Genomic DNA, 20,235 nt, shown 5'->3' with positions numbered 1-20,235 from the left:
GGTGCCTCGGAGATTGTTGTTGTAGGTGGAGCGAGTGATATGTTGACCGGCGTATGAGTGAAGATGGGAGAAGAAGGAAGAGGATCCTGTATGGGTGAAGTGACCGTCCTGTCCTGAGGAGCGGCAGTAGACAGTGGTGTCGGCACAGCAGAACCAGGTGTAGAAGTAGACGTATGACGCTGAAGATGTACCCTAGTCTCACTGTATCCTTCACCACTTTCGCCTTGATCTTCTTTTTCTTGGGGACTGTGGGGTCAACCTGCATGCTCATGGTTTTCCTTTTCTCTTTCGAGGTTCCCTGTTCCTCATCCACTTCATTTATGTTAATAGGTATGTTTATGATCCATGCCAAGAGAGGTGCCGCAAAACATCTAAAACTTAACTGCACAGACTGCACTTGGGCCCGAAATCTTTTAACCCTAGACTGCAAAGAGCTGAAGAGAATTTGGTGGAATCCACATGGGATAGTGTGGATTATACAGTATAGCCCGTCGCAGTGGGAAAATGTAGTGAGAATATCTGTTTTTACCTTGTCTTCTTTTGCATCCCGAGGCAGAAAGTAATACCTGAAGATTGCGAGAAGCCGTGTGTTTCGTTCATAATTTGGGTGATCCGAGCTCAATAGCTGTTGACATGCTTGAATTGTCGCATCCTTGGACAACAAAGAGAAAGTGCGAGTAGTAGACTTCACAGCTGGAAAGTTGTTCATACCCATGGCATGGCCAAGCCTTGTAGCTGTTAGCTTGTGGCCCCGGACCTTTGGAAAGTTTTTCAACAGTTGATGTATTTGTTCTGCTGGAACCGTATCAGGGAAATTTGCATCACCCAATGCTGTGAGGCCCAGAGTCCGGAGCTGAGCAGTCGAAAGCACCTCACAGAGAGATGGTCGAGGTTGCTGCATATGAAAATGTAATGAGAATGCTGTGCGATTTTTTGAAGAAGCAGGCCTCTTGATTTCATGAGTGATGATTTGCTGCTTTTTTTTTTTCTGAGCCGCTTTTGAATGTTCCTCCTGATCACAGGAAGCACCTGACTCGGAATTTACATCTGAATCATCAGATGCTGCGGAGTTTGCTTTGTAGCTCTCATCACTTGGGTCAGTGGAAGTAAAGTCATCTATGTCATGGCTACTGCTGCTTGCAGATACTTCCTCTGCTTCGATCTCTGATTCTGCAACCAGAGGTTTCCTCCTCTTAAACTCTACCTTTTTCTTGCTACTTCCCTCTAGCTGTTTCTCCTGCTTGCTACCTCCTGCCATGGTAAGGTCGGATGACAATCAGAGCCGTTGAGTAGCCAAGTGATGGAAAAGCACTGAGTAGCCAAGTTGGAATTTCTGCAAAACGATTTAGGCTGGGGCGATGAAAAATCACTCAGTCAGATGCTTCCGATTTTCTGCAAAACGATTTAGGCTGGGGCGAGTAATTGAGGGTAGGGGTAAATTCGAACAAACATAGGGCAGGGGTAGAGGGTAGGGGCGAAAGTGAAATTTTTAGAGGGTAGGGCGAGAGGGTTGCTGAGAGAGGTAGGGGCGAGAGGGGTGTTGGGAGAGGGTAGGGGCGAGAGGGTGAGGGTAGGGGCGAAGGGGTGCTGTGAGAGGGTAGGGGCGAGAGGGTTGCTGGGAGAGGGTAGGGGCGAGAGGGGGAGGGTAGGGGCGAGTTATATAGGATAGGGGCAAGAGGGGTTGCAAGGGGAGGGTAGGGGCGAGAGGGGTGCTGGGAGAGGGTAGGGGCGAGATTATATAGGATAGGGGCGAAAGGGGTTGCAGGGGGAGGGTAGGGGCGAGAGGGGAGGGGATGGGAGGGTAGGGGCGAGATTATAGGGTAGGGGCGAGAGGGGGTGCTGGGAGAGGGTAGGGGCGAGAGCTGCAAGGGAAGAGGGCGAGTTCTAGGCAGGGGTCGATAGGGTTAAGAGTGGGTAAATGTGAGGGAAACTAGGAATTAGGGGCGACTTCTACAGTATGGAAGAGACTTTGGCGATGGAGCTAATTAAGCAAGGAACACTAGCAAGACGAGGGAACAAGGGCTAATGGGGGGCTCATTAAGCAAGGGACAACGCGAAAAAAATAGAGTCAGAGTCTCACTAATCAGAAATAGCTATCTACCAGATATTTACTATGAAAGGTGAGTTGAAATTCTCACCCTGCAGAAACTGAACTTGCATGTGTGAACGATAGGGAACAAATAACCAATTGAAAGAATGAAGAACTAGGGATTGAAACAATTTGAGGAGTATTTTAAAAGAGATTGCTCCTGAACGGCAAAGATAGAGATGCAATGGTGAGAGTGCATTTAAAAAATTAGAGACAGAAAAGAGAGATGCGGTTGAGCTGATTTAATCGCGAACCATATCCAATAATCAAAAGATCTATTCGATGAGACTTGAACCTCGGAAATTACAAAGGGGAAGCAGAGACCGAGACAGAACAACAGTAACTGATGCATGCCTTGAAACAAAGGGAGTTTTGAAAGATAAGAGCTGCCATGAGGAAGAATTGAGAAGAGGGGAAAATGGTACGGCAGCGAGAAATACCAAACTGAGGAGGGAAGAATCATATGGTGTTGGGATAGCTATCATCAGGAGATGTGAAGATAATTAGGGTGAGTGATAGCTCTTAATCCTTGATCCGTTTACCAGTGGCAAAGGAACGCCTTCTAGAGTGACTAATTGGATTGCCCCTTGTGGTAAAATCTCTTCCACCACGAAGGGCCCTTGCCAAGCTGGAACCAGCTTCTTTGCTTTTTTCAAATATTTTGCCTGATAGAGTAGCACCAATGTGCCTTGCGTTATTTTCGGCTTTCTGAGGTGGCGATCATGCCACGCTTTGGGACGAAGTTGCTCCGCTTAGAGACCATCAGAAGCTAAAAGGTGGCTTTCATCCAATAAGGTAAGAGGGGATATAGAAGCAGCTTCCATGCCCAAACTTGCACGCAGAGTCTCCACCCTAGGGGATCCGGAGTTGAACTCAAACGGAGCTATGGCTTCCAGACCGAAAGCTAGTTGAAAAGGCGTGTGATTCGTTGTTGCTTTGAAAGATGTGCGGTATTGCCGAAGGGTGCCATGCACAGCCTGAGCCCAAGATGTTGTATGGAGATGACATGCTTTTCTCAGGAGTGCGATCAGAACCTTGTTGGTGCTCTCGGCCTGCCCATTGGCTCTAGGGTAATAAGAGCACGACCTGCGATGAAAAATCTTGTAATTTGCCAGTAAAGTTGAGATCATGTCATTGACAAAATGACTGCCCCCTATCACTGGTGATCTCTAAGGGACATCCAAATCTGCATAAAATATTTTCATATAAAAATTTGGCTACTGTATTGCCAGTGCAATCTACTGTCGCCAGTACCTCCGCCCACTTTGTTGCATAGTCAGTAGCCACTAGCAGATATTTGCGATTACCTGGTTGAGCCGGGGGATATATTGGACCCACAAAGTCCAAGCCCCATCTCTCAAAAGGTAGCCACGCCATCGAGACCTGCAGAGGACGGTTGGATTGCTTACTTGGCTTCGGCCCACAACGCTGGCACACATCACAAACCTTAGAATATGCTATTGCATCCTTAAAAACGTAGGGTCACCATAGACCACTCTGCAGAATCTTTTGGGCAGTGATGTGACCAGGGTAATGGCCACCAGTGGGACCATTGTGGGCATCCTCGAGAATATGCTCCACCTCATGAGGCGAGACACAACGCTTCAGAACACCATCTGGTCCCGATTTGTAGAGCTGGCCCCCAATCAGAGTGAAAAGCCTGGATTTCAACAGCAATCTCCTCTTTTGTAGTGGGGATGCCTTCTCTGGGTACAGCCCAGTAGATAGAAAATGTAGGACCTCGCCGTACCATTCCGGTGTTGTATCGATTTTAAGAAGATTGCTATCTGGAAAGTCATCCGCAATCCCGGTAGCTTCTTCACCTGTGTGAATGCGAGAGAGGTGGTTAGCCATTACATGTTGCTTACCAGGACAGAGTACCACTTCAAAATCGAACTTTTGGAATAGGAGGAGCCATCGCCATACTCGACCTGCAACCTGTGGCTTATTAAGTAGATAGCTTAAGGCATGGTGATCAGTAATAATTGTGAAGTGGACCCCTAGCAAATAGTGACGAAATTTGTGTAGAGCATACACTATAGACAAACCTTCCCTCTCTGTGGTGCTATAGTTGCGCTCTGCTTTGGTGAGCAGGCGACTGGCATAATGTACAGGGCGATCCAAGTTGATATCTTTGATAGGCTGAGTCAGCACAACACCCATAGCCAGCAGACTGGCATCTGTATGCACATGAAAAGGTAGGGCCCAATCCGGGGCAACTAAAATAGGCGCTTCAAAGAGGCGTTTTTTGAGGTATGCAAATGCTTCGGCCTCAGGTGTTGACCACTGGAAGTGAACAGCAGTACTCGTGAGCCGTGTCAATGGTTGAGCCACCTGTGCATACATACGTATAAACGTGTGATGATAGCTGTGTGGCCCACAAAGCTCTGAACACCTTTGGGATTTATGGGAGGAGGTAACTTCAAGATGGCCACTATCTTCTCTGGGTCAGGTGCCAAACCTTGAGCAGACACCACATGGCGCAACAGTGTGCCGTCTGTGACCAAAAAATGACACTTTGTTCGGATTGAGCTTCAAACGTGCCTCTCTGCACCTGATGAAGACTATAGAGAGGTGAGCAAGATGCTCCTTTAGATTTTCTACTGGGGTCGAACATTGAGCACCCGAGAAGGTGGAAAAGTCGTCCATGAATATGCGAAGGTGATCAGTAAGCAGAGGACAAAAGATGAGATATACTATGCGATTGAAAGAAGGCGGTGCATTCTAGTGTAGATAAAAATACCCCAGGGAGTCACAAAAGCTGTTTTGATTTGGTCGTCAGGATTTATTCCTAACTGATTGTAGCCGTTGAACCCATCCATAAAACTATACAGTGCATGGCCAACGACATCTTCGAGGACTCTCTTAGTGAAAGGTGTCGGAAATCCATCTAGGATTGTGACCTTATTCAGAGCCTGATAGTCGACGCAAACTCGAATTTTGTTGGATTACTTCTTTGGGGCAATAACCATAGGGGACAACCATTTTGAGTGCTGTATTGGTACAATAATACCTGCTTCTTGCATTTTTTCCAACTCGATTTTGAGTGCTTCTGTATACTTGGGATTCAGTTTGTAAGCCCGTCGTCTGACCGGCTTAGGCTCCTCAACCAGAGGGATTGTGTGGACTCCTAGCTCTGTTGGGATTCCTTCCAAATCGTGGTAATACCAAGCAAACACATCCTTGAAAGAGCGCACGAAAGAGATTACCAGGTCGAGTAGAGCGGGGTGATCCCATAACCAAGTGGGTAATAAGATGGACTGATGGTTGTCAGGGCCGCCTAGGTTGACCTCTCTGACTGGGTCAGGCGGTGCAGTGGGCGAGGTTGCGTCTGGGGGAGAAGACCGTGCCGCCTCTGTTAGCTTTTGGACATTATGAGCTGGCGTCTGATCAATGTTAAAATGAACATACTCTTCCTGCAACCATCCTGATGGAAGCTTTGCAAATGGTAAATCCTTAGATACCTCAAAGTGCTCTGGCATGGGTGGAGAGTCAGATGGAGTAGAGGCTAAAGAAGGTGCTGGGGTGTTGGCCAACTCTTGCAAAGGAGACTTTTTCCCCCGGGTTATAGGCTCACCCAAGCCGACGGTTTCCATCAAGGGACCCTCTGAAGGATGGGCACCAGAGACCGGTCCACTTGGTTCTGGCTCACTTGGCTGAGTGGGATTACTGGCTTCAGGTGTAGCTTCAGATGTAGGCTCAGGGGGAGAGGGTGAATCTGTTGGCAAAGGTTGAAGAGAGACTACATAGCATGGCATCGAAGAGGTGGCATCTAACCACTGCAGTAAGTCTTCATCGCACCCATCAGGAGGGACCGGTTGCTCCAAGTCAGGGTTGGACTCTACTGACAAAGAGCTATGCTGAACGACCGGATCCATATCTCCTTCGAGACGAATCTGTTGCATTGGAGAGCCAAGAGAATGTATCCACATGGCGTCGGTTCCCCAGTCGTGAAGTGCTTTCGTATGTTGCAACCGTGGCCGACCCATTAGCAAGGGATAACCTCCCTCTACCTGGCGAAGATTAACTACCACGAAATCCAAGTTAAAAGTGAAATCTTGTACCTTCAGAGGCACCTTGTCGACTATGCCCACTGGGTAGACTGTTCTCTGATCTGCCAATGTAACTCTGAAAGGAGCAGGTCTGGTAGGCTTTAGACCTAAGGCCATCATAGTGAATTCGGGCATCAAATTGATTCCAGATCCTCCATCAACGATGACGCCGGATAGTTGGTGCCTTAGAATAGATACAGTGAGGCGAGGACTTTTATAATCGGTGAGGGGAGCAGATGGATAGGAAATCAAATAAGACTCTGAGGGTTGTACAGGGAGGTGCCCGCCACTAGGCGCAGCCCCCGGGTACAGAGACTGAATGGCTGACAGGGTGTCACTTCTAAGTGTTGCGTCGAGCCTTAGCATGTCGTATAGTGACACCTGCTGAAAAGTATTTTTCAAGATGGCTTCTGCTGTGGGCTTGGCGCCTGCGAACTGGGCTCCCTTTGGGACCTTAATCTGTTCCAAGTCAGCCACTACTTCCAAGAAGGCTCCATCAATGTCAGATAACAGTGAAGTTGGTTTGCTCTGAGCAATTTTGAAGGACTCGTCCTTTGGGTCAAATAGACCAACTTGAGCTTGAGGAAGTGGAGACTGGCGAGGTGGACCTGTGGGCAGACTAAGACCAAGAGTTGCTCTTTGTGCACGAGTAAGGACACTAGCAGGCTGCTCCACTTGTAGTGGCTTAACCACATGGGTAGCAGGTGATGGTTGAGGTACTGTGTTCATAATAATCAAGTTTATCCTTTGAATCAGGGCAATGACGACAAGGAGGGGACCCCGCAGGTAATGGACACTTGCTCTGATAATGCCCATATTCTCCGCATCTGTAGCGGAGTATAGGCCGATTGGAAGGACGAAACGGGGGACGAGTTGGTTGCTGAATGGCGTTGGAGGCTGAAGTGTAGAAGCTCTGAGGGGTTGGGGGGGCATTAGCATTATAAAAACATTGAGTCAGGAAAGTACTTGACATACCTTGGACAGCAGGGGTATTGAGCAAAGGTGGCATGTCGTTGGGATGGTTGTAGTGGGAAACCATGTTGGATGCTGGTGCTAACCCCTATTGGAGAGTAGGACCAAGACTTTGTTGTATTTTGTGCAATCCCTTTATATAGTAGCAATCCTTATCTTCATGACCCGATTTTTTGCAGAAGTGGCAATAAGAGCGAAGGGGACAGTCCTGTGGAGGGTGTCCTGGAGAGCGGCAGGAACTACACCATACCCTAGCCTTAGTCTCCTACTGAGACCTAAGCTGTTCTAACTCTCTTTTAAGTTGATCATAAGCTTCTTGATGTGGAGGCTTCTCCTGTCTGAGAGAGAAGGATCTCTCTTCGTGAAGGGCCCGCTGTAACTCTACAGCTTCCGGTTCCCTTCTTAAAGAAGTCAAGGGGTCTGATGGACTGTCCATAAGTACAGGGGCAGTATCTAACTGAGGAGAGTCAGTGAATTGCCTTCTTGCCCCTTCTATTCTAGTAGCAGTAGCAACAAAGTCCTCTGGACTGGCTTGAGGACGGAGACTTTCTCTGAGATTTTGTTGAGAAGTCTTAGGCAGAGCCTTCTCTACCCACTTCTTCACCATGAATTCCCCTGGTTGCTGAGGCAACTTGGCAACCAGGGACTTTGTTCTGGTCATGACCTCTGCAAATGTCTCCTTGGGCTGGAGCAACAGGTTGGCCAACTCATCTACAATCTTCTCTTGATAATCCCCTGGTCTGAAAGCTTTACAGAATTGCTGTCTTTACATGGTCCAAGTAGTAAAGTGGTTTTCAGAAAACTGACTGTACCATTTATCTGCAAGACCATCCAAGGTGGACGGGAAGAGCACGAGGTATGCGTCTTCTCTGTTGAGGCCACGACCTCTGCAAAGAGAGACAAACGTCCGAGCATGGTTATCTGCATCTTTTGCGGAGAGACCTTTAAAGGTAGGGAACTTGATGTTTACCTTGGCCAGAGCACTTGTGAGGTCCTCCATGGCCTCTTGCTCTTGAGTCTGTTGCTCACTAGCTTGCTGTAACAAAATGGGGGAGAGCCTTACCGGAGAAGGTGACCTGGAGGATGTAGAACCGGTCGAAGGAATGGAGGTAGCCGTATGAGTAGGTATGGGTGATGGGGTTGACGCCGTCTGTGGTAGTACTTCAGAGAACTCAGTAGTGCACTTTGACACTCCAAAGACCTCCTTGTATGTGTCATGCAGTAACTGCCAACCCCACCAAGCTTTGGGCAAGAATACCTTCACTTGGGCAAGACAACCTTTACTTGGCTGAACATTGGTCGAGACTCTACTAGACCAGGCGAGTGACTAGACCACCTAGACCACCTGGCCTGGACCAGGACGAGGAAGAGTAGACCAGGACGAGCACTGGACCAGGACCAACAAGGCGAGAGACTAGACGCTAGATTAAGCTGTCAAGGGTGAAACTGGAGCAGACCAACAAGGCGAGAGACTAGACGCTAGATTAAGCTGTCAAGGGTGAAACTGGAGCAGACCAACAGGCTGCACAGACAAAGTGAAGAACCCAGCTACTCAACTCAAGAGAGTGAGACTTCACTTGAGGTCCCACCGTGATCGCCAAAATGAGAGCACCTGTAGCGCGGATAATGTGTCGTGCTCTCTACAGTGTGGGTGTCCGTCAGTGCAATGTGCGTGACAATCTCACTCAAACAAATGGAAACTCTCTCAAACAGAATGAAACACAGAAACAATGGATAACAACAGAGACACAACAGCGGACCGAACATGTGGACTCGACTAGCTCAAAGAACCATGTACAGACTCTGGTGTGGCAGTACACTCAGCTCTAGCCCAGGACTCATAGGTACAAATGGTGTGTCGAGGCTCAGATGTGCAGGGATGGTGAAGCAGTGCTCTGTGTAACACTCTGTCTCTCTCCGACTACGTACAAGATAAGATGATGATAATGACCCAACGGCTACTACTCATAGATACAATCATAAAGAGCCACCAACGGCCCATAAATGTCAGCCAGCTAAGTGTGACCTGGCCACATGTCCACTAGGTCACCATCCGTATCCCTGCCACGTGTCATTGCCCAAGTGTCCGTCCAGTGTGAACAGACCAGACCAACTGTACTAACTGTAACTGTGTCCTGTGAAAGTGACACTGTAGCCTGCTATAAGGAGAGCTCGTCGCCTCACACGAGAGGCACATTGATCAACCGAGAGATCGAGCGAGGGAGATTTAGACGCCCACGACTATGGAGGACTACCCAACATCGACGGAGGCTGCATCAGAGGATTTAGATCACACTGCCCCGACAAGCACGACTCCAGGTCAGGCTATTGACCATGGAGGATGCAACAGGCTACAGTGTCACTTTCATAGGACACACAGTTAGTACAGTTGGTATGGTCTGGTTCACAGTGGATGGACTCTCTGGCCTGGGCAACGACACGTGGCAGGGATACGACGGTGGTTCTAGTGGACATCGTGGCCATGTCATCACCACCACTCATTCTGGATATAGACTCAGATGGTTGACATTTATGAGCTGTTGGTGGCTCTCTATGGTGGGACATGAGTAGTTGTTGGGTCATAGGGATTATCCTTTTCATATATGGTCCAGCGTGGTGGTCTAGGGTAGCGAGGCTATACACAGCACGTCTACACCATCCCTGCACATCTGAGCCTCGACACCCCCATTGTACCTGTCAGTTCTTGGTTGGAGTTGAGTGTGTTGCCACGCCAGAGTCTGTATCGGTTCTTTGAGATAGTCGAGTCCTATGTTCTAGTCTGCTGTTGTGTCTCTGTGTGATCAATTGTTATCTTTTGTTCCTTTGTTTCCAGTTGTTTTGAGTGAGATTGTCAAGCACATAGCACCGAGGATCACCCACAGTAGAGAGCACGACACACTATCCATGCTACAGGTGCTGTCATTTTTGGCGATCATGGTGGGACCTCAACTGAAGTCTCACTCTCTGTTGAGGTACAAATCGAGAAGCTAGTTGGTTTTTACTTAGCTTAGGCTACTTTGCCTTTCGCTGTGCAGTCTGCTGGTCTGGTCCTCTCTCGCCCTGGTCCAACCAGCTCTCGTCCCGGTCTAGGCCCTTGTCGTCCCTGGTCTAGTCCCTCCTCGTCCCTAGTCCAGCCAGGTGGTCTAGTCACTGGCCTAGTCTAGTAGAGTCTAGACCTGTGGTCAGCCAGCCAATTAAAGGTATTCTTGCCCAAAGTTTGGTTGGGTTTGTGGTCATTGCATGACACATACAAGGTGGTCATTTGAGCGTCAAAGCGCACTACTAAGTCCTCTGAATTACTACAACAAAAGGCGACAGGAAGAAGCTCACCAACCTCATCACCCATACCTCCACATACAGCCTCATCCATTCCTCCATCAAGTTCTACATGTTCCAAGTCACCTTCCCCAGTGAAGCTCTCCCCTATTTTGTTACAGCAAGCTATTGAGCAACAGGTTCCTGAGCAAGAGGCCATGGAGGCGTTGACCAGTGTGTTGGCCAAGGTAAACATCAAGTTTCCTACCTTCAAGGGACTCTCCTCAGAAGATGCAGATGACCATGCAAGCAGGTTTGTATCTCTCTGTAGAGGTCGTGGTCTTAACAGGGAAGATGCTTATTTGGTACTCTTTCCATCTACCTTAGATGGCTTAGCAGATAAATGGTAGAGGCAGTTTGCAGAGAACCATTTTGCAACGTGGGCAGCTCTAAGACAACAGTTCTGTGCAACATTCATACCAAGTGACTACCATGAAAAGGTGTTGGATGAGTTAGCCAACATGGTGCTCCAGCCAGAGGAGACTTTTGCAGAACTCATGACTAAAACCAAGTCTCTGGTTGCCAAGCATCCCCAACAACCCGGTGAATTTATGGTTAAGAAGTGGGTGGAGAAGGCTCTTCCCAAAACTTCTCAGCAAAATCTTCGAGAGTCTCCGACCCGACGCCACTTTGGAGGAGTTTGTCGCGGCTGCTACCAGGATAGAGGGGGCTAGGAAGATGTTCACCAACTCCCCTCACATAGAGACCCCCTTTGTGTTTTCGTACTTCTGTACGTAGGGAACTTGAAGCCCTAATACTACAACACGCTCTTCAAGAGAGGAGAAATCCATCTCTCTTAAACAGGAGAAGTCCCCCACATCACGAGGCATTGGAACAGATCAAGCGCGAGCTAGAAGAGCTCAAGTCTCAGCAGGAGACTAAGGCTATGGTTTGGTGTAGCTCATGCCGCTCTCCAAGGCACCCTCCACAGGAATGCCCCCATCAGGTTTATTGCCACTTTTGTGAAAAGTCTGGACACGAGGACAAGGACTGCTACTACCTAAAGGGATTGCGACAAACACTGCAAAGTCTTGGTCCTACTCTTCAACAAGGACCAACACCTGCATGCAACATGGTTTCTCCTTGTGGCCATCTACACCATATGCCACCTTTGTTGACAACCCCTCCTATGCAAGGTATGCAGAGCACCTTTCCCTCTAAGAGCTTTTATCATACCCATGCTCCCTCATCACCTCAAAGCTTCTATGCCTCCACCTCCAACTCCATGCACCAGGAGCAAGGACCACCTCGCCCTTCGACTCGCCCTATGAATCGGCCCATTTTGTGCTACAGATGCGGGGAATATGGGCATTACCAAAGCAAATGCCCCCTGCCAAAAGGGTCCCCTCCTTGTCATCATTGCCCTGAAATGAAGGATCACTACAGTAAGGATTGCCCTTAACTTCGTGCATCTACGGCTTCTAACCCAAGTGAAAGCCAGAATGAGTTTAGCTTTCCCAAGCTCAATTTGATAGCAGTTAGCCCCGTTCCTCAGCCACCCCTTCTACCCACGTAGTTACCCCACAAAATTAGATGCAATTGGTAGAGGAGCCATCGGGTGTCCTCACTCGGGCCCAGAGAGCCGCTCTCGGTCTTAGCATTTCAACAAGTTCAACTCCCCCACACATTCTCACAACAGTGGATACTCTGCCTTCAACTGGCGCGAAGTCCTCAGTCAGTGACAAGCAAGAATCCAAATCCTTGCTCTTCGATCTTGATGAAGCTTTCTTGGAAGCAGTTTCAGATTTACAGAAGATCAAGGTACCAGAGAAACTACTGGTAGAACAAGAGAAGCTTACAGGAGAGATAGTCTTGAAGAACACTTTCCAACAAGTGTCCCTCTATGACATGTTGCGGCTAGTGCGAGTTTCATAAGTGACACCCTCGCAGTTATTCGATCCCTTTACCCTGGAGCAGGTCCTAGTGGCAGGCACCTCCCAGTGCGACCATTAGAGTCCTATATGAGAGCCAATCCCGTTGCTCCTCTCATTGATTATAGAAGCCCTCGCCTGACAGTGTCCGTCTTGAACCGGCAATTTACAGGAGTAATTGTGGATGGTGGATGTGGCATTAATATGATGCCAGAGTTCACTATGACGGCTCTAGGCTTACAGCCTACTCAACCTGCCGCTTTCACAGTAACATTGGCCAACCAGAGGACAGTATACCCTGTGGGCGTAGTGGAAAAGGTGCCTTTGCAGGTACAAGATTTCACTTTTAGTTTGGATTTTGTTGTGGTTTGTCTGCCACAGGTGGAGGGCGGATTTCCCTTGCTCATCGGTAGACCATGACTGCGACACACTAAAGCACTTCATGATTGGAGAAACGATGCCATGTGGATACTCCTGGCTCCCCGATGCAACCAATTCGCCTAGGAGGCATGGATCCCGTTGTGCAACATAGTTCTTTGTCCCTAACAACCAGCCTCGAATTGGAACAGCCTACTCCACCTGTCGGGTCAGATGGGGATCTGTTGGAGTGGTTGGATGCTACCAAATCTATGCCCTATTTTGGAGTCTCGATTCACTGTTTACCCGAAGGTACACCCTCTTCCAATGTTTCCACAATAACTAAACCTAGTGAACCACCTGAGCCAGCTCAAAGCTTGAAGGTCATAGAAGCTACTCCTGATGCGCCCTTGGTGGAAGCCTTTGAATTTGGTGAGCCTATGAAGAATCATAGAATGGGGAAGAACTCACCTCTACAAGAGTTCACCCCCCCTCAAAACATCAGCCCCAGTGGTGTCTGCTTCTCCGACCAGAGTAAAGCTCTCCTCTGTGTCTAACGATCTCCCTTCACAAAGCCCGTCCTACTTGATGAATTCCTTGCTCATGATAGTTGTCTTGCTCATGGTACCTCCTCATGCTCTCCATCAACTGCTGCGCTGTATAGCATCTCCTCTTTTAGCCAGTGGACCATGGAATTCATATACAATGGAACACGAATTCTTCCGGCTATACTTTGCATCGGAAATGAATATATATTTGCTATCTGTCACCCCCTCACACCCTCTCACCCCCATCTACCCCCTATCCCCTACACCCTACCCTCCCTCTCACACTCCCTCACCCCTAGTCCCTCCCCCTCGCCCCCCTCACCAGCCCCCCCCTCACACCCCCCCCCCCCCTACCCACCCCTCACCCCTACCCCCTCACCCCCGCCCCTACCCCCCCCCCCCCCCCCCCCCCCCCCCCCCCCCCCCCCCCCCCCCCCCCCCCCCCCCTTCCCTCGCCCCTACCCAACCCCTTCCACCCCCCCCCACCCCCCCCGCCCCTTCCCCCCTCGCCCCTACCCACCCCCTGCCACCCCTCGCCCCTACCCAGCCCCACCTCGCCCCTCCCCACCCAATCCCTCTCCCCGCCCCTACCCTTTCCCCCTCTCACCCCTATCTAGCCCCCCTAGGCCCTCACCCCTATCCAAACCCCCCCCAACCCTCCCGGCCTCAGCCTTAGCCTCAGCTAGTTCTTTCCCCACCTCATTGATCAGCCCCTTAGCAAGCTACCAATCCCGTCCTATTCCTCAATTGACTCCCTTGCACTTCACGAGCATTTTGGCTGTTTCCTTGTGGCTTTCAAGCATTCACCTGGTTGCCTTCCCATTGCTGTAAATGCTTTTCGTTCTGCCATCAGGATGGAGCTTACCCTTATTTGCGGTATTACTCGAGCTTCTGATCATCCCTCTTTTCGAGCAACTTCATCTGCAAGCATGGACCGGGTCATTTTCCTCTTACTATGGTTATGCAGGATAAAGATGCGCTGGATCCAAACCGAGCATATCTCTTTGCTGTGGAGCCTCATTCTGTTTTGCCAATTGGGATTCTTGGACTATGCAATCATATTGGGTTCCTGCCTATTCAAAGGCTTAAGGCGCTTGCAAGCAGTGCAGTGTTTTAACTCCACTCTTGAGGCATGTAAGGTCATGGTTGGGCCTAGCACCTGCTTCAAGCAAGACGTACAGATGCGGTAGCTAGCGGTTTTCTTTCACAGTTTTTTCAGTATTTCCTCTCACCGAAACGGTTCGCGGTCTTGTGGCGTGCAACCTGTAGCAGGCTACAATGTCACTTTCACAGGACACACAGTTAGTACAGTTGGTTTGGTGTGGTTCACATTGGACGGACTCTCTGGGCAAGCCGGGACACGTGGCATGGATACGACTGTGGTTCTAGTGGACAGCGTGGCCAGGTCACCACCACCACTCAGTCTGGAGATAGACTTAGATGGCTGACATTTATGAGCCATTGGTGGCTCTTTATGGTGGGACATGAGTAGTAGCTGTTGGGTCGTAGGGATTCTCTTCTTCATATATGGTCCAGCGTGGTGGTCTAGGGTAGCGAGTCTATACACAGCAGGTCTGCACCATCCCTGCACATTTGAGCCTCGACATCCCCATTGTACCTGTGAGTACTGGGCTGGAGCTGAGTGCACTGCCACGCCAGAATCTGTATCGGTTCTTTGAGATAGTCGAGTCCTATGTTCTGGTCTGTTGTTGTGTCTCTGTGTGATCAGTAGCGAGTCTATACACACAACACGTCTGCACCATCCCTGCACATCTGAACCTCGACATCCCCATTGTACCTGTGAGTATTGGGCTGGAGCTGAGTGTGCTGTCACGCCAGAGTGTGTATCGGTTCTTTGAGATAGTCGAGTCCTATGTTCTGGTCTGCTGTTGTGTCTTTGTGTGATCAGTTGTTATCTTTTGTTCCTTTGTTTCCAGTTGTTTGAGTGAGATTGTCGCGCACATAGCACTGAGGAGCACCTATAGTAGAGAGCACGACACACTATCCGTGCTATAGGGGAGATTGATGAGATCCGCCAGCGACCGACGTTGGATCTTTTGTGATTTAGCTATCCCACCTAGCTGCTTAGCTCACACCTAGCAGTTTAGGATTCCGTAGTATTTTATTTTGTCATTTTTGTTACTCTGACTTTGTATCAGATGACCACATTATAGCTTTCTGGTCTCATATGTCACTTTGGCCTTTTGAAGACGTTAATATAACATTTCGTCTCTCTCTCTCTCTCTCTCTCTCTCTCTCTCTCTCTCTCTCTCTCTCTCTCTCTCTCTCTCAGTTTTTTCGATTTTCAAAGGCTGTTAGAGTACCATCGTGATTTCTTCTTTGCTTCCCCTCAAAACTCCGGTAGTCAACTATGTAAAAATCGCAAAGATTGATCGACCTAGGGGAAGTCATGGTCATTGAATAGAACAAGTCTATATTGGAAGCCGTTTGAAAAAGTACAGTGAATTATACAGCACAAATGACATGACTAAGATGAGATTCCAAGAGTCTTAATGGACATGTGAGAACACTTGCCTAGACCCTGTAGCTGATGTCTCTGGATACAAATGTTAGTGTCCTCAGTGACCTTCTTCATTTTTTCCATGAAGCTGAAATCAGTCCCCCGAGAATATCAGGTGGCCGATCAAACAACAGAATTCTAACATTCCAAGTCCGAGGCTATTGAGACAACCAAATATAATTTTTTGCTTTTTCTTGGATTTTGGCACTTGCACACTACGCTAGATCACATGCGGCTCTGTCATTTACAGATTTAATTGATGGTTTAATGTAGATAAGGTGGAAAAAGAAACCGAGTCACCAATTCCTGTTGAAATTTGTCTCTTCCATAGAGAAGGGGTTTCATTATTTGCCTTAGCATGAGCTTTTGAAGGAAAGTAACAAATGAATGTGTATTTCAAGGATTGAAACATGTATCCAAATGCCGAGGTTCATAAAGAATGTTCACATTGAGCTTTTAACATTGAAAATATAGAGAATTTCGAAACTAGACATCTGTTGGAATTCAGACAGACTGCATTCTCTAAGCTTATCAATTGCCATCCTGGCACCATGTGATATGAATCCCTCCATGTGTGTGGGTCTTTGTGTGGATCTTTGGAGCTTGAGACTGACTGGGTGAGATCGTCTGTAGTGCTGCAGAAGCTCCTCCCTCAATACTCTTTTTTTCTCATTGTGGCAGGGGCAGATGTGCAGGGAATCCCGATCATATTGGAATGGTGGAAGGGGGTCCTTATCTAGCCCATGGTGTGTAAGCCACTATGTCACCTTTCATATCATGATCCCACTCATGCTGTGGCAAGCAGACAAACTTCTACGTGATAGGTGGTATGGGGGCATCTCTTTGAATCTTTTGTTGAGACAGATGGTTATCATCATTGGTGGTGTAACAAATTTTTCCCTGACGGTATCATGCCGTACCAAGGGCGTGGTGCGTATCATTCTCCACATCATAATGACCTGCGGTTGCTCTAGGTGAGTCCAGTAGTGAGCAGTTAAGCTTGGTGCCCATACTGGCTGTCAGAAAACAGGGGCACATAACAATGTCAGTATACTCAGAAAAATAAACCTTATCACTTGGAGAGAAATTAGACGCACTATCAATGTCAGTTAGAGGAATGGCAGGATCAGTGAATCTACCCGGCTTTTCAACAATACTTTTGGTCATCCATGTGGACCCTGAGAATCAGCCGCAGGATATGTTATTTCATGTGGATGATAGCTCATACAGGCTCGTCTGTTGGCCCTTGGGCTGCGGTCATTGGCCATGATCCGACATGCCAGAGACGTAATTTACAGCCCGAGTCTTTGAGGCATTGCTTTTCATATGCTCAACCTTTGTGGAGGGCAATTTGTTATCTGTTGATCAGAGTTGCCATTAATGGTGACATGGGGTGGCATGGCTTTTTCCATTTCTGGGGTCACACCTTTCTCCAAGGCTGTCTCGCTGGCAGATCCCGTCTGCATGCTTACTTCATTGGAATATAGACTGGGCATTCTACAGATGATCCTAATTACAGGTCATCAGTTGGACCTCTACCAGCGAGAGAAAGTCTTCACTATGTTCTTGAGCATCACTCACTCGACCATGTGGAAGGCTCGTCGTGCCCACATTCAAAGGCCTCTAAAATTCTCTTTAACCGTTGAGAATTTGGATATGCAATAGAAGTGACACCCTTTCCATCGTACAGTCTCTGTACCCTGGGGCAGGGTCTAGTGGCGGGCACCTACCTGTGGAGCCCTTGGAGTCCTAGACGATTTCTTATTCAGCTGTTTCCCTCACCGACTACAAAAGTCCTCGTCTCACTGTGTCTATTCTTGGGCATCAATTCTCAGGCGTCATAGTGGATGGTAGATCTGGGATCAATCTGATGCCAGAGTTTACTATGTTGGCTTTAGGTCTGCAGCCTACCCGCTCTGCTCCATTCACTGTTACATTGGCTGACTAGAGGACAATCTATCCAGTGGGCAGCCCTACAACAGAAAATGTGCCAGTCAAAGAAGTAAGTGTGTTAGTCCTTGATGCCCATGATTCAAGTGTTCCTCTGATGGAAGCCGTCGGCCTTGGTGAACCTATAACACATCACCGAAGGGGGAAGAAATCTCCTCTGCATGAGCTCGCCAATGTTCCACCACTTCCTCTAACATCTCCCGGGTCTAACTCCCCGCTCAGTCAAAAGCACTCTGCTATGTCTGTGTCTGAAGACTTATTCTTGGAGGAGCTTCCACCAAGATGGTTACAAGAGGAGTATGCAGAGTTTCCAATCGATCAAACACCAGCCCATGATGTCTCGAAGCTCCAAGAGGCAACTCACTTTACATCTTCCGAAGCACCCTCCCCAGTTACACCTCTTGATCCCGTCAAAGGAGTCAACCTTGGGCGACCCTGAAAACCCTCAACACGTCCTCTTAGCAGCTTATGATGGGAGCATCCTGCATTACTTCATCAGGTAGTTTCTTATATACACTCTTTTAAAGATGTTTTTGCTTGGTCCTACAAGGATTTGAAAGGGATCCCACCAGAATTGGGTGTCCACACTATCCCGTTGGTTGAAGGGGCTAAGCTTGTCAGAGGCCGAGCTTACAAGCTCAACCCAAAGTATGCAGAGGTTGTCAAAAAGTCGGAGCTCGAAGAAATGCAAGAGGCAGGGATCATTGTACCTGTGGAGCACTCTGAGTGGTTATCACCAATGGTGATAGCGCCTAAGAAGCAGTCTAATAAAATCTGTGTGTGCGTAGATTACCGCGCTCTGAACAAGGTAACTATCCAAGATGGTTTTCCCACTCCTCTCAGGGAGCATGTACTAGAAGATGTAGCAGGGCATGTATTGTACAGTTTCATGGATGGGTTCAATGGATACAATCAGTTGGACATCCATCCAGGTGATCAGCTTAAAACATCTTCTCTCTACTGGCCTATATCCTAAGAATGCTTCTCCCTTGCAAAAAAGAAGACTCTTGCTGAAGTCTAGACCCTTCTCTTTGATTGGCGGATAGCTCTACAAATCTGGGCCAGATGGTGTGTTGCGCACATGCGTCTCCCGTCATGTAATAGACCACATTCTGGAAGATGCACACAGTGCTCCTACAGGTGGCCATTACCCTGGTCACATCATGGCGCAAAAAATCTTACAAACAGGCTTATGGTGGTCATATCTATTCAAGGATGCTATCGCTCATGTCAAGATTTGTGATGTCTGCCAGCGATGTGCGCCCAAGCCTACCAAGCAATCTAATCGCCCTCTGCAAGTATCTATGGGGTGGTTGCCCTTTGAGCGATGGGGCTTAGACTTTATTGGTCCAATTACTCCACTTGCTCAACCCGACAATCGTAAGTATCTCCTAGTAGCGACGGATTATGCAACAAAGTGGGCCGAAGTGGTGGCTACCATCGATTGTACAACCGCCACTGTCGCAAAATTTTTGTATGAAAATATTTTTTGCAGATTTGGGTGCCCTCTGGAAATCACCGGTGATCGAGGTAGTCATTTTGTCAACGATCTGATCTCCACACTCGTCATGAACTACAAGATTTTTCATCGCTAATCTTGCTCTTACTATCCTAGAGCAAATGGGCAAGCTGAGAGCACTAACAAAGTGCTAATCGTGCTTCTCGGGAAAGCTTGTCACCTGCATGCAACTTCTTGGGCTCAAGCTATCCTTGGCATAGTTTGGGCTTATCGCGCCTCCTTCAAGGCAACCACTCACAACACCCCATTCCAGCTAGCTTTTGGTATGGAAGCACTTGCACCATATGAGTTCAACTTTGGTTCAACAAGAGTGGGGGAAGCGTTCGCGTCACAGCGGGGATTGCTTCGGCAAACCTCTCTCGTCTCTCAATGTTGGAAGAAAGCAAGATGTTAGCTTCACATGCTCTGCAAGCCGAGCAACTTCGTCGCAAAGCGTGGCATGATCGCCATCTCAGAAAGCCGAAAATAACGCAAGGAACACTAGTGCTACTCTATCAGGCTAAATATCTAAAAAAAGCTAAGAAGTTGGTCCCAACCTGGCAAGGGCCATTCATGGTACAAGAGATTTTGCCACAGGGGGCTGTCCAGTTAGTCACTCTGGCAGGCGTTCCGTTGCCACTGGTAAATGGATCAAGAATTAAGTGCTATCACTCACTTGCCCTGACTCTTCATAAATCTGGTTATTTTATCCCTCCCACCAACAACCTTATGACTGTCCCGTCCTGAGCTCTCTCTGGCTTTCCATTTTCCCTCTTCTCAAGTCTTCCTTATGTCAGTTCGCATCTCAGTTGTAATCGGTGTTATCTTTAAAATTCTCCTCGTTTGACTGCGTGCATCAATTTTGCTCTCCTCTCAATGCTCTGTTTGTTTCTACTGCCTCTTTCTCCTCATGGATTTGTTGAATGTCCGAGGTTCAGCTCTCATCGGAGAGATCTTTGATTTTTGGTATTGTTCCTAACACATTCAAACCTACTCTGCTGTATCTCGCTTCCCGTCTCTCTTATGTTGAGCTCTCACACACACACATCTTGTTCGTTGCTG

At 48.4% G+C, this 20,235-nt stretch overlaps 1 protein-coding gene across 4 annotated transcripts in view; it reads left to right on the top strand.

Moving 5' to 3' along the window:
- Positions 1-20,235, top strand: part of LOC147464898 (nucleolar protein) — a 231,415-nt gene that overhangs the window by 170,167 nt on the left and 41,013 nt on the right. Inside the window, exon 23 of one of the 4 annotated variants that reach the window (XM_086517034.1) lies at positions 16,407-16,471. The exons of the other annotated variants lie outside the window; for them this stretch is intronic. Coding sequence (XP_086373160.1) covers positions 16,407-16,465 — 59 coding nt within the window. The 3' untranslated portion in view covers positions 16,466-16,471. The remainder of the gene's footprint in view (positions 1-16,406; positions 16,472-20,235) is intronic. 4 annotated transcript variants of the gene reach the window in all.

Source organism: Adiantum capillus-veneris, chromosome 1, assembly GCF_014529385.1.
Source record: "Adiantum capillus-veneris isolate H3 chromosome 1, ASM1452938v2, whole genome shotgun sequence".
NCBI lineage: Eukaryota > Viridiplantae > Streptophyta > Polypodiopsida > Polypodiales > Pteridaceae > Adiantum > Adiantum capillus-veneris.
Note: the sequence above shows the minus strand (reverse complement) of the source record. Positions and strands in the feature narration are given on the sequence as shown.